Source organism: Chrysemys picta, chromosome 23 (genome assembly GCF_011386835.1).
Source record: "Chrysemys picta bellii isolate R12L10 chromosome 23, ASM1138683v2, whole genome shotgun sequence".
NCBI lineage: Eukaryota > Metazoa > Chordata > Testudines > Emydidae > Chrysemys > Chrysemys picta.
In genome coordinates, this window is record NC_088813.1 from 16,709,493 (window position 1) to 16,722,722 (window position 13,230).

General features: G+C 51.6%; 1 protein-coding gene across 6 annotated transcripts in view; it reads left to right on the plus strand.

Moving 5' to 3' along the window:
• Positions 1–7,419: 7,419 nt before the first annotated feature.
• TFAP2E (transcription factor AP-2 epsilon) overlaps positions 7,420–13,230 on the plus strand; it is a 49,532-nt gene continuing 43,721 nt past the window's right edge. For 2 of the 6 annotated variants that reach the window (XM_024104236.3, XM_005298388.4), the window contains exons 1-2: positions 11,942–12,200; positions 12,657–13,103. In XM_024104236.3, the coding sequence (XP_023960004.1) occupies positions 12,174–12,200; positions 12,657–13,103 (474 nt within the window). In that variant the 5' untranslated portion in view covers positions 11,942–12,173. Of the gene's footprint in view, positions 7,503–7,534; positions 7,590–8,257; positions 8,431–11,941; positions 12,201–12,656; positions 13,104–13,230 lie in introns of those variants that run through there. The other 4 variants (XM_024104235.3, XM_042854020.2, XM_024104234.3 and 1 more) reach the window with 4 other exon arrangements.

Below are 13,230 nucleotides of genomic sequence, written 5' to 3' on the forward strand. Positions count from 1 at the left end.
CCAAGGCTCTGATGACCTCACCAGGCCGCCTAACCAAGTATGGACCCAACCTTGCAAGGGCCATTACGCTGATGGACGCCTATGCCACCCAGAGCTTCTTACCACATGGGGGCCTGTAAAAGGAGCCTATTTTTAACCCTGAGGGTAATTAGTCCTTGGAACAACTTATCTAGGGCATATGGTGGATTCTCCATCGTGTGGCGTCTTTAAATCCAGAGCTGAATGACTTTCTGAAAGACTCACTCTACCTCAGCCAGAAGTTGTGGGCTGGATGCAGGAATCACCGGGTGAAATTCTCTGACCTGTGTTCTGTCGGTGGCCGCATGAGATGGTTGGAATGGTCCCTTCTGGCCTTCAGATCCATTTATCCCCAGAAACCCTCGACACAATCTAGCCGTATATCCACAGCGGGGCAGAGCTGCTTGTCTGAACTAATAAATAATCTCTTTATTACTGCGTGTTTCATGTTCTATGTGGGGGTTCCCTTAACAGCTAGTACAGTACTGTGGGTCTCCGTCAGTTTCACCTGTTCCTCTGGTTTCATTGAAATAAGCAGCTGCTCTTTTTATCCACTAGGGTGCAGAGCACAACTTCATCGCAGACAAGACTGCTAATAACAGCATGAATAGCCCAGTGCGCAGGTGGGGTTTTTACTAACATGAAGCTCCCTGCGTATCTTTTCTTCGTTCTGTCTCATGCAGTATATTGGCCCCTGAGTAATGAAATGCCTGGTAGTAACTGACCGATCCAACAATGCTGTTCAAAAGTGATCAAGGTGAAGAGCGGGAGTGGTGTGACTGTTAGTTCAAATGATTTGGTTCCTGGCTGTTTGATAAAATTAGATGATCAAATTTACTCAAGGCTGAATTAAGAGGTGGAAGGCGTGTTTGTGTGGTTTTTATGTCACCCCGTGATAATTATATTTACGGGACAAATGCTTGTACGATATTTCTGCAGCCATGAGATAAGTTCTGTTTGTTTTGCCGGCTCACCTGCCCTCTGATCCGTCTCTGCTAGTGCTGCTTCTGACATCCTGGTCCTATTTCAGATAACTGCACTTCTGATAATACCACAGGAAAGTTTCCTTCCCCACCAAATATTGAAACTTCCCCCCACCCCCCAGTTCAGTGCTGGACCAGTGCCTTTTAAAGGCTGATATGATCAAACCATCTGCTCTAGCCTTATGGAAAAAGGGGCTTCCTGGAGGAGGGGGTGTTATTTGTAACTTGCAAAGCTCAATAGCAGACCTCACACTCAAAAACATTCAGCCCACCTAAAATAGCTTCCCACGTTGAGAAGTCTGTTTAAACATGTGTCCTCGTGTTTCTGTAGCTCCAGGGCCTGTACATGTTATGGAGGTGATTTGACCTTATGAGCGGAAGGAGATGGAAAACTAGGAACGACAAAAGTTTTTTTAAAACTCAAAAATCCTCATAACTTTTCTCTCTAATGTGACACAAAACAAATCCCTGTTGCTGTGAAGCAGGACAAAGGGTTTGTAGACACCCTGTCAGGTGACTTGCATAATTCACAGCTTCACAGCTCGTGACTAACGTTGTCCCAAACTCCTGCCAATAAACCCTTGATTGCACCCTATGCCATCACGTAGGCTGTCCCTATAAAACCCCAATGCTACTCACAGGCAGGACAGTGTGCTATTTGTTTGTATATATCTGTGATGATGGGATCTTTTCTCTCCATGCTAAGGGAGGGGCTCTTGGACCAGCAAGTCCTTTATCCTTCTGTTGCTCCCCCTGGATACGGATTTCAAAGAACTTTATAGATGTTAGTGAATTTAACCTCAGGGTTTCCCTCTGAGGTGAGGAATGTATTGTACCCATTTTACAGAAGTGGAAACTAAGGCACACAGCAGCAAGGTAAGGCTATGGAAGAGCTAGGAGTACAGCACAGCTCTCCTGATGCTCAGTTCTATGCTGTTACTGTTAGACTAGCCCATGCTGCTGCTTAACCTGATATAACCATATCAGTCCAGGGATAAAAAACCTATAGCCTAGATGGACCAGTTAAATGCAATTTTATCCAAAGAAAATTCATTAGTGAAGATGAGCTCTCTGTTCAGGGGCCAGCCAGCTACTCTGAGGCATGACCACCAGGGGTCACCCTAAGAGCTTTTAACAAAAAAAGTTCTTCGGCTAGTGTTTGCCACTCTCAAAGAGGAGAGAACAAACTGTTCAGGGTGGCTGTGCCCTGAAAACTCCTGGTGAGGGGGCACTGTCAGATTCCTGGGATAGAGAGGACAAGAAGAGAGGAGCTTCCTTGGACGAAGGTCTTAGCTGGATTGTTTTTTTCAAACTCCCAGTCTTATGTAAGGCATTTGCTTTCATAATCAAAGCAATGGCGTCTGCTGCCTGGAGTCACCTGCCGTTCAGAGGCGTATCTTCTGATCTCCCTAGCTTGGAACCGAATGCAAGTCAAAACAAAGGCAAGCAGCACTAGGAATGATCGTCCAAGCCCAGCAAGCGGATGAATCTGCCAGGGATAAAGATGGTGCATCACTGTGTTAGCATGGGCCCTGCTGATTAGGTGAAGCTCCACGTCCTGCCAAGAAAGCCTGGCCCTCGGCAAACAAGAGGACCAGCAAAAGGAATTGAAATATTTTAAAATGCATTTCAGATCATCAAAACCTGCCAAATGATTTCATAAAGGTGGCTCCTGCTCTATATTCCATGTGCTATTCCACCTCTGGTCACTAGGCCTGGATCACCCATTAGCAGAGGATATCCTCAATAGGAGGTATGTGCCTGCACCCACAGCAGACTGGACCCCTCAGCTCAGTGCTAGAATTCTCCGCCTCCCCGCTCCTGAGCAGTGCCAGCCTGATGACCCCAGAGACTGGAAACTTCCCACGCACGGTGCCTGGACAGAGCCCTAGCTGGGTGCTAGTGGGATTCCCTTCTAAGAGGGGGAGGGGAATCGAGTCCCTGTGACCCATTTGATCCTTAACCTTTCATGCCAACCAGGGCAGTAGCTGGCGGCAATGGTGATGTCTGTGATATGGACACTTGTGCCACCTGGAAAAATACTAAGAGCCGCCGTCTCCATTCAGACCAGCCCTTTAACTGCTCCATCCAAGGGCAATGACTTTGTGGAACTATCAGTCCCGTTAGATTAGAAGTAGTCCCTTAAACTCTGTGTCTGAGTCCCCTACACTCCTGATTCCTGTACTCCGCAGCCCAGAGAAGGCACACTGTTGCTCTGGCAGGATGTGGGAATGAATGTCCATTGCTCGAAAGAGGGGGGTGGTAGCTCAAGCCATTGGCAGTCCCCAGTTTGCTTAAAAGATACATGTTTCTTCACGTATGCGTAAGAGTGAATATACCCCCCTGGCTTTCCATGAGCCGACAGCAAAGAGAGCTATCCCCGGTAGTCATTTGGGGGTTAGAAGGAGGTGGGGCTCAATGCCTGACAGTGACTTATTGCACAGGGCAAACACATTGCATAAGCCACTGGGCTGCCTGTGAAATACTATTGCAGCCCCATCCCGGGATCTGGCTTTCTATAACACGGGTTTGGATGCAATACGCCTTTAAAGGTCGCTCTTTTCTTCCCTGGCCCAGTGTGCTCTGATGATACAAAGGGGGTGTTTTCTAGTGGTTACAGCACAGGGGGCGGAGTTGGGAATCTTTGTATGCTAGGAGCACTCTAAAGGCCCCATCACACGGGGTAAGGTCTCAAGTGAGCTGCTGCAGGTTTTGTTTTGTTTTATGTGTATAGCTTAAGGTGCAGCGCCAGTTTGGCAGTAACATACGTTATCCGACAGTGCTTACTCATATCACATCATCTCACCCTAAAAGCACTGGTGATTAAACTAAATATTTCATAAGGTTGCTATTGGGCGGCTGCACCGCCTCAGAAATCATCCAGGGCATTTGTTCAAATGGCTGGCTGCAAAATGTGATGAAGTTGGTTAGTTTTGCGAGGCTCAGTGGTGCCAGGAGTTGCACTGATTCCAGCTCACCTCTAGGGGTAGCTCTCATGTTAAGCAAGTGCCTCTCATCTGAACCCTTTTCAGTCCTCTCAAGCCCCATATGAACTTTGTCATTATTTAGCTTTGTTTATTCTCTATATATCTTTGAAATGGACACTGTGGGAACAGCCCAGGACTCACCCACGTATGTGATGAGAGCTGGGACAGGATTCCTAATGGCAGAGAATCAATGTCGGCTGAATCAGCTCATTGTTTTGTAGGAAAACCCAAGCGACCATATAGTCTTATTTATGTGCCCCTAACCCCCAATTTCAGCCAGCTGTTTTCACTGGTGATGACATGTCTAAACTTAGGCTGCAAACGCCCTATAGCAGAGACTGCATAAAGCACCACACACATGCATGGTGCTGTATAAATGGTGATACATCATCAAGGGGTAAACAGACCTGGCTGGGGATAACTTTCTGTCAGCTCCACTATGTGACCAGTTTTTCAGGGATTGCTAATTTGGATGCCAATATTCACAAGTGAACAAGATTCCAATTGACTTCAATGGGACCTTGGTAAATGGTGGTCTCAGCAGAGGGTGACACATTTTCACTCTTGTATCCATGAATCCATTTGTACAGTGAATTTGGAACTGGTAGGATCAAAGTCCCAGCTGGTTCAATGTATCACAACATGCACATTGCAGTTTTGTTTATTAGTGAGCCCTTTGCTTATAGGGAAATTTTCCAATGCAAAAATTACTGCAGTGTGTGTGTGTGTGTGTGTGTGTGTGTGTGTGTGTGTGTGTGTACGCACACACACACATGTGGCTCTTTGTTGTGTAACTGAAATGTATACACCCGCAGTTAGATGACAGAGATATTTGAAATGATACTGTCCTATTGCTTTTGGCAGTCTGAACCAGTTATAAAATGAAGCATATTCAATTGTGATCTCGTTGGGGCAAGGCCTGGGTTTCCATGTGTGTTGTGCAGCACTCACCACAATGGGGCCGTCACCCTGACGGGGGTTTCTGGACTCCACAATAGGATAAGTCATAAATAATAATCTCCATCGACATTTTGAAATCTGGCTGTTGCCTGTGGGGCAGCAAACGGTTTTTAAAGTTTGGTTTAAATGATGCACTTCAATGGCTGTTGGAAAATGCTCTAAATAAATCTGCCGTCCTGAGGGGCCGATGGGAACTCTTGCAAGTCTTGCACGTCGTGTAAGTTCTGTGTGACCTGCTCAGAGCGCCCTGGGAAGTGGTGTGACACCAGTGCAGCAATGGAAGTGCCTGGACAGTGCAGTAGGCTGGAAGGGAATGGAATGTGCAGCTTGCAATTCCAGTGATAGGGGAACTCCAGCCGGAGGGAGAGGGTTCTCGCTGCTTCCATATGCAGTGGCTTCTCGGAGGCGCCAGTGAGGGGCTGGACAAAGCCAGGTGAGCTGCTCACCTAGGCACAGCAGATGAGGAAGAGGGACCTCGGCATGTTCCTGCATTGACAGTCCTAACCTGGAAGAAAGGTGTGAATGAAATTATGTGTCCTGTCTCTTCGTCTTGTGTCTGTCTTGTCTACTTAGACAATGCTGTCTCGTTGTTTCCTGGAACTCCCCATCTGGCTGTATCTCCTACTTAAATTGTAAGCTGGTTGGGGCAGGGACTGGCTTTTTGTTCTGTTTGTACAGCACCTAGTGCATGACTGGAAGTTGTAGGCGCTCATGGTAAAGCAAACTCATAGACTGACCCTGATCACTGCAGCAAGGAAGCAAGGGCCTCATCCTACCCCTGTCGAAGTCAATGGCAAAATTCCTCTTGGCTTCAATGGGAGCTGGCTTGGGCCCTGGTCAGGTGAGAACAAGCGAGGGAGAGTTGAATCCCCAGCAAAAGGGGGTTTGGTGGAGGGAGAACCTCTCATCTTCGAGAGCTGGGCCCTGCTGTGGGAGACAATGGGTGGTGGGTTCCTTCACTGAGGCAGACAGACACAGTCTCACAAACACACAATCCACAAAACACCAACATACACTCCCACTTTCTAAACGTATTGCACCTTCCTCTGAAGCAGCTGGTGCTGGCCACTGTCAGAGACAGGATCCTGTGTTGGATAGGCCCCGGGTCTATCCAGCCTGGCAATTCCTGCCCTCCTCCACCTCCACGCAGAGGAGAGCAGAGAGCCGCTCTGCTGAGAATTATTCTCCCAGGTGCCCATAGGGATTTGTCACCAAACAAGTTCACCGGGACTATTTGGGAACAGTGTGGTAGCTTTGTGCTTTTTTGTTTTTTTCCAGTGGAACCACAGCTTCCTCTCTGATGCTCCCAGCTGAGATCCCAGCCTCCCCCATTGTGTTGCGATCCTGTGGCAAGCGAGTTAGCTGTGTTTACCACTAGCATTTTGCACAGTTGCGCCTCTTTCAGATGAATAAAGAATCAACATTATACGGACTAGACGGGCGAGGGGCTTGAAGAATGAACTGGAACATAACTGCAAAATACAGCGTGGCCAATCCAATTTTTCTTAGCAAATGAAACGGATCTGGCAGCAAATAAATACAGCTCCAAAGAACTTTCAGGGGCAGTGTCCTTGAAAAGCATTTTTGGAAGAAGAGCAGGGAGAGGAATTGAAGAGCATCTGCAGAGATCAGCCCTTTACACCTCTGCACATCCCCCCTCCCTCCCTTAAATGCCATCTTTAATAGAAATAAATTAGAATAAATGATCAGCCTTTGCCTCCTAAAGACAGGTGGCGGAGTAATATTAAAAGAAAGGAATAAAAATTCACTTAATGAGCATTGTTAATTAAACCTGGAAATCAAAGAGGACTGAGTTGTGGGAATTCAGAGGGAAAATGAAAATGAAGGGAGCTGTAGCTCGGGGCAGGAAGAGTGGAATTAAATTAAATGTAATGTGGGATTCTGTTTGTTAATGTCTATCACACATCACAGTGTATTACAGTTTAGGCTAAAGTGTTTCTTCTCTGCTCATGCACAAATTACACCCTGCCAGGAATGGAAACTTCTGCACAACAATGGACAGTCTGGTCCTAGCAAAGACTTTCTGGCTGTTTATTATGGATATGACAGTCAGACCAAAGGGGTCGGCCCCATTGTGCCAGGTGCTGCACAAACACAGACCAGGAGGCAGGCTGAAGCACTGACCATCTAAAAAGACAAAGGGTGGGAGAGGAAACTGAGGCACAGAGCAGGGCGGTGGCTTGCCCCAGGGCTGTGACAGAGCTGGGAATAGAACCCAGGTGTCCTGGGCCAGGGCTCTACCCACTGGCCTTCGGTGGCTTGGAGGGAAGGAAAATAAAAAGAATCTTTAGTGTGGGGTGTGGGGAAGAGGTTGCTCAGTTCCCAAACCGTTCTGCAGAGACGTCTCACTGAATAAACCGAGCTGGAGGAGGGAGAGCCCCGCACCTCCAATTGTCTGCCACTAAGGCCTTCCTCTGCCTCCTCCTCCTCCGTATCTCGGGGCGCAGTCTGGGCTCTGGAAGGGAGAAGGGAAATGGAAGTCGGGGCTAACAAGCGAACAAATAGAAGACAGCAGGAGAAGGGGAAGGATTTGGTAAAGAAAGCGGCTGGGTGCGCCCCATCCACCCTGCTGCAGGCACGTCCCCACGGGAAGGACCTCACGCCTCTTTCTAGGGACTGGGTTGGTTTACATGATGCGCTGGGTGCAGCTTTAATTGAGTTCTCCTCCTAGACACCCCCCCACACCTCCCGACACACACTCACCCCCACCCCAACACTCACCCCCTGACACACACTCACCCCCCACACCCCAGCCCTCGCCCCCCCCCCACAACCCAACACACACTCACCCCCGACACACACTCACCCCCCACTCCCCAACACATACTCACCCCCTACCCCAACCCTCGCCCCCCCCCCCCACCCCGACACACAGTCATCCGAAGAATTAAATAAAAGTTTTGTCAAACTAATTCTGCCCTCGCCTGGGTCCAGACGCGCTTGATTCCTGCTGCTCGGCGGGCACCGGCCCGTCCCAGGCTGGGAGGGTCCCGTCCCGTGTCTCCGGGTGGGGGGGGGGGGCGGTATTTGCCTTTAGTTTGGTTCCTGCCTCGCGTCCCCGGAAAATTTCAGCTGAACTCGGAGATCCCGGATTAAATTATTCTAATACGGAGCAGCCTCCCTGCCGCGCAATCTTCAAATCCACACGACTGCGCCTGCCCCGGGATCGTGCTCCGGCTGGAAATTAAACCTGCGCCGGGCCAGGGGCACGGGCTCCTCCGGGGGGCGGCGGGTTTCCTGCAACCGGCACTAGGGCTGGAATCCCCCCGCCCCGAAGGCGAGCCCCCGGCTGGGCAGGAAAAGGGGCCCCGGGAGAAGGGAGGGAGCCGGAGAAGAATTTGGCTCGTCCGATGTTCTTTGATTGTTTGTTCCATTTCTTTACAAAAGCGCCGTGAGTTCCCTTCTGCCCCGCAATGCATTGGAAAGCCGAGAACGTGAAGGAAGAACATTTGTACCTGCAGGTAAGGACCGGGGGGGATGAGAACGATTATTCTCGGTGCTGGGGATTGATGGGGTCTGAAAATACCGCACGTCGGCTACAGGCTGGCCACACTCTGGCGTTCAAACCTTTTTCTGCGGTAGCCTCGCAACTGTAGAGGGGTGGGTGAGTCTCCCTTCGCCTCGTTTTATTTCCTACCCGCAGGACGGGTGATTTGCCCCCGGTACCGGGAAATGCCACATGGCTTTGTCCTGAGGCTGGGAAATGATTTATTGGACCGGTAGAATAAGGCTTTGGACTGTGGGACTAGCCACTGCAGGGAGGGAGAAAGAAGAACCCGAAATAGTCTTGTTTTCTGGATGTCCCTTCAAGTCGGTTGTGTAACAACAACAACAACAAATTCCTCGGTCTTTTTCTCCCAAGGGGGAATATTCTGTGTGTGTGTGTGTGTGTGTGTGTGTGAGAGAGAGAGAGAGAGAGAGAGAGAGAGTCTCAGCATTTCAGGAGCGACTGAGGCGAGGAATTTGCTAAGGAGCAAACAGGAAAGTGAGGGATTAAACTTTGTTTCAAATCCGACTTTGCCCCCTGGCTCTCTGCCCCTCTCTTGGGGGGCGCACAGCGATGGAGTGGGGCGCTGGGCTCTGCCTTTGAAGCACTAACCGAAAAGGGGCGATCGATCATTCAGTCTGTTTCCTGCACGTAGTGGCTGTGAAGGGAGAAAAGTAGCCGGCGTGTCTGTATATACAATACATTCATTTCACCAGCAATCTAAGGAACTTGATTTTCCCCTTCAGTGTTTAACATATATTTTTTTTACAAATCCATAATATCTTTATTGTCAGGGAAATTCGTCGATTACTTGATTGTTATTCTTTTCCACTCAGCAATAAACAGCTTAATTCGCCACTTTTGGTGCCTTCCTTCGGGCCAATCTTTGTACGTCTCCTGTGTGTTGTTCTGCTCTGCCCAGGCGATGTTCTGCAGGCGGTGGAAGAATTGCAAAGGTCGGGTTTGCTCCGGGAGCTCCGTCTGGTCCTGGGGCGGGGATGTCAGGGGAAGGGGCTCTGTGCTGCGGACCGGGTGTCACGGGTGTTGAGCAAAGTTGATCCGGTTTCTCCAAACAAGTAAATTGGGAGCAATCTCGATGCCCAGTGTGGTGTTATTTCAGAGGGCTGTGGGTGCAAGCCCGGGTGCCCCCCCAGATGTGTATTTCTCGGCATGTTTGCGTGTGCGCTCCCGGGAGCTGTGTCCGTCTGTAGGTATTGGTCAAGGCATGGCAGCGTGTGTGTCCGGGATGCACACAATATTCGTTTACAGCTAACGGGGTGTGTGCAGCCATTCCTTGACACTGGCCTGGTGTGTGATGCAGGTGTTAATAGACGTCTGGGCATTGCTATGGTGGGTGTGTAATTATCTTTCGGTGGGTGGATAATTCTAAAGACAGAAGCGTACTTGTGTGCCTAGCTCTAGAGAGAGATGTGTGTGTCCCTGGACAGTTAACGAGATCTTGGTTTGTGTCGCTAGATTGACTTCTGAGTAGTTATAAAAGTCCGTGTGGCGCTCTAGAGATCTATTTGTTCGTGTGTGTGACTGGTCGTGTGTGTGTGTAGATCCGTTGATGTGGTTTTTGTACAGATACGCTTGTGTGTGTGTGTGTGTAGATCCGTTGGTGTGTTTTTTGTACAGATACGCTTGTGTGTGTGTTGTGTGTGTGTGTGTGTGTGCATGCGTGTGCTGATACGTGTGTGCACATCTGTTGGGGTGGGGTTTGTACAGATGCGCTTGTGGGTGCCTGCGCTAAAGTGGCACCTATCCGAGACCCGAACTCCAAGTCTCCTGACTTTATCGCTCCGGATTTGCTGACGGATTCTGGAGCGCAGGGGCCGCAGGTTCAGGCCGGGATCGCAGCTTAGCGTTGGATGCCGCATTGGGGGGGTTCACACGGCGATTTCGTTGTTTTTAATTCACACAGAACCCCCCCCCCAGCGCTGGCCGGGGCTCGGAACCACAAAACACCTGCGGAGCGGGCTGAGGGCAGGCGGGAGCGGGCCGGCCTCCATCCTCGCCCTGAGCCCCGGGCAGAGACCCCGCTGACCTGGTGAAACGTGCCCGGGGCAGGCTCCCCAGAGCTCCCCAGCCTGCCTGGGCCCGGCCCGCCCCGCCGGCCCATCCGATCGGGATCCAGAGGGGCTGGGGGATTTAAAAACAAAACTGTATCGATGAGCCTGGAGATCATTGTCTAAAATAATAACCGGGGTTTGTTCGCGTCTGGCGACCCCGGCCGGGCTCCGGCCCCTAGGCGGGTGTCAGCAGCGGGAGGTTTCTTCCCCCCTGCCGGGGTTTACCACGGGGGGCGAAGGGATTCGGAGTCTGAAGTTTCCTGCTTGTTTTTATTCTTGCCATTTCGAGAGTTAATTCGTAAATTTCAGAATAAGCCCCGCGGGTCCCTGCTGGGCGCAGAGGGAGCCGCGTTGCGCTGGGTTAAGGGTGGGGGAGGGAATCGATTGATTTCCGAGGCTGCTACTGGGAATTTCGCTTTTCTTACCAGAGAAAAATTAACACCTTGCTCAGGCTAATAAACGGAAACCTTAGAGCAACACAAACGTTTCCTTTAAACCGCGGTCCCCCTCCACCCCCATCTTCCCTCCCCCAGCCCAGCCACTACTCAGCCATTTGAAAGTGTTCTTTGCGCCAGCAACCGCCCACCAGCCCGCGGGACACGAAGCCGACACCAGTGGACTTGGAGGGTGTGTGTGTGTGTGTGTGGGGGGGGGGGGGGGGGGGGGGGGGGGGGGGGAGACCCGGAATTTCCAAAGCTTTTTGCAGCCTGCTTGGAAGCTGCAACGGTTGGGATTTACCGGCTCCCACTCCAAAATGCGGGCTTGGGTCGGTTTGTGACGGGGAGGACTTTCCTTCTTAAATGAGGCTGTGCTCGACACAAAAATGCAAGAATGAAACAAAAATGCAAGAAATGGACCCCCTAGAAAGCGGTGCCGCCCCCCCCCCCGCAGAAAAGCACAAAAATCCAGCAAAGCAGAGCAGGAGAAAACACAATTGTTCCAAATCCAGATTAGGGGGATAGTTAATGAGGTCTCGCGAGTTAAAATTCCCCCTGAATTTTCCGTGGGAGCGGAATCAACCCCCCCCCCTTTGATGCCTCATCCGTATTCAGCAGAAAAGAGACCAATCTGCTCTTAAAGAAACCACTAAGAGAAATCCTAAAAACAAATTTGATTTTTGCCAAACGGTTTCTCTCTCTCTAAATAATTGTGTGTGTGTGTTTTTTTTAATCCAGAATCCTTTAAATGTAAACGGATTTACATGGATTTTTTTAAAGATTCTTTCCCTGAATGTAGTGGTTGTTTAAAAAGAAAAAACCCTCCCCAGAAAGAGACACAAACCTCCCCCCTAGCCATTAAATCATAATAATAAAAAAAGGCGAGAGTCGGGCTCTGTCTCTTTAACGCGCGCTCCCGGCGCTGCCTGCGCGCCCCCGGCTCTATAACTGGAGTGCATGGAGTTGGTTTGGGCTCAGAGGGAGAAGGAGTGGGAGATGGGAACCATCTGAAATACTTTGAAACTGAACTATTTTGTAATTGAAGGAACAAAGCCATCCGCGTAACTCTCCCCCACTGGATCTGGGATTTTCCTCCATGGAGCTGCTGGGCTGCACCCGATTTTAAAGGATTGTTACCGGGGTTTCTTTTATTCCTCCACATCTCTGCTTTGGCACCTTCCTGTAGCCCCCCCCCCCCTTCTGCACAGATGTTAGTTCACACTTATTCAGCCATGGTAAGTTTTGGGGGTGGGGAGACTCAGGGGGCCACCCTCGCGAGCCACTTTTCTAAGGAGCACCCCAGAGAAATTTAATTAAGGCCACCTTACCCCTCCCAGTGAACAGGGATTTCACCCTCTGGTTTTGGCCAGATGTCAGAGCTCGGGGTGTCCCCATCTAACGCTTTGTTTTCTCCTTGGGGGGGATCCCAGCGGAGGAGGGCAGTGCAGGTAGGAAGGTGTTTGCAGGCTGGAGCGCTGCAGAGGGGACGCAGAGCCAGGGGGCAAAGCGGATTCCTAGCCCCGTGGCGGGGCAGGTGGCCAGGCTGTGTCAGGCGCTGGAGCTGGGGGCTTTGCCCAGGGCTTGGTGACTTTCCCTGCGCCGCTGGGAGCCGGGCGCCCGCGGGGGAGGCGAGGGAGCCGGGCCCCCAGCTCCGCCTGACCGGCGTCTTTCTTCTCTCTCTGCCTCCGCAGGACCGTCCCGATGGGCTGAATGGGACCTCCACCGGCGGCCGCCTCTCCCAGCTCTCCTCCCTGAACCAGGCGGCTTATTCCTCGGCTCCCCCGCTCTGCCACACACCGGCCTCGGACTTCCAGCCGCCCTACTTCCCGCCGCCCTACCCGCAGCCCCCCATGCCCTACTCGCAGAGCCAGGAGGCCGGCTACCCGCACCTCGGGGACCCGTACAGCACCATCAACCCCATCCACCAGCACCAGCAGCCCGGCTGGCACTCGCAGCGGGCCCGACAGGAGGAAGCCGGGCTGCTCTCACAGACCCACCGGGCGCTGAGCCTGGATCCCCGCCGGGACTACCCGGGGGTCCCCCGCCTGCTGCACGGGCTGGCCGATGGGGGCCACGGGCTTGGAGACGGGCCGCTGGGCCTCCACGGACTCGGACATCCCAGCCTCGAGGACATCCAGGTACCTGGCGGGCTCCCTTGGGGGGGCGGGGGGCTGTGTAATGGCACAAGGCCAGCCAGACGGGGGACGGACGGGGTCGCTCGGTTCCCCCCGGTGCCCAGATCCCAGCGGACTGCCCTGGGGGCGC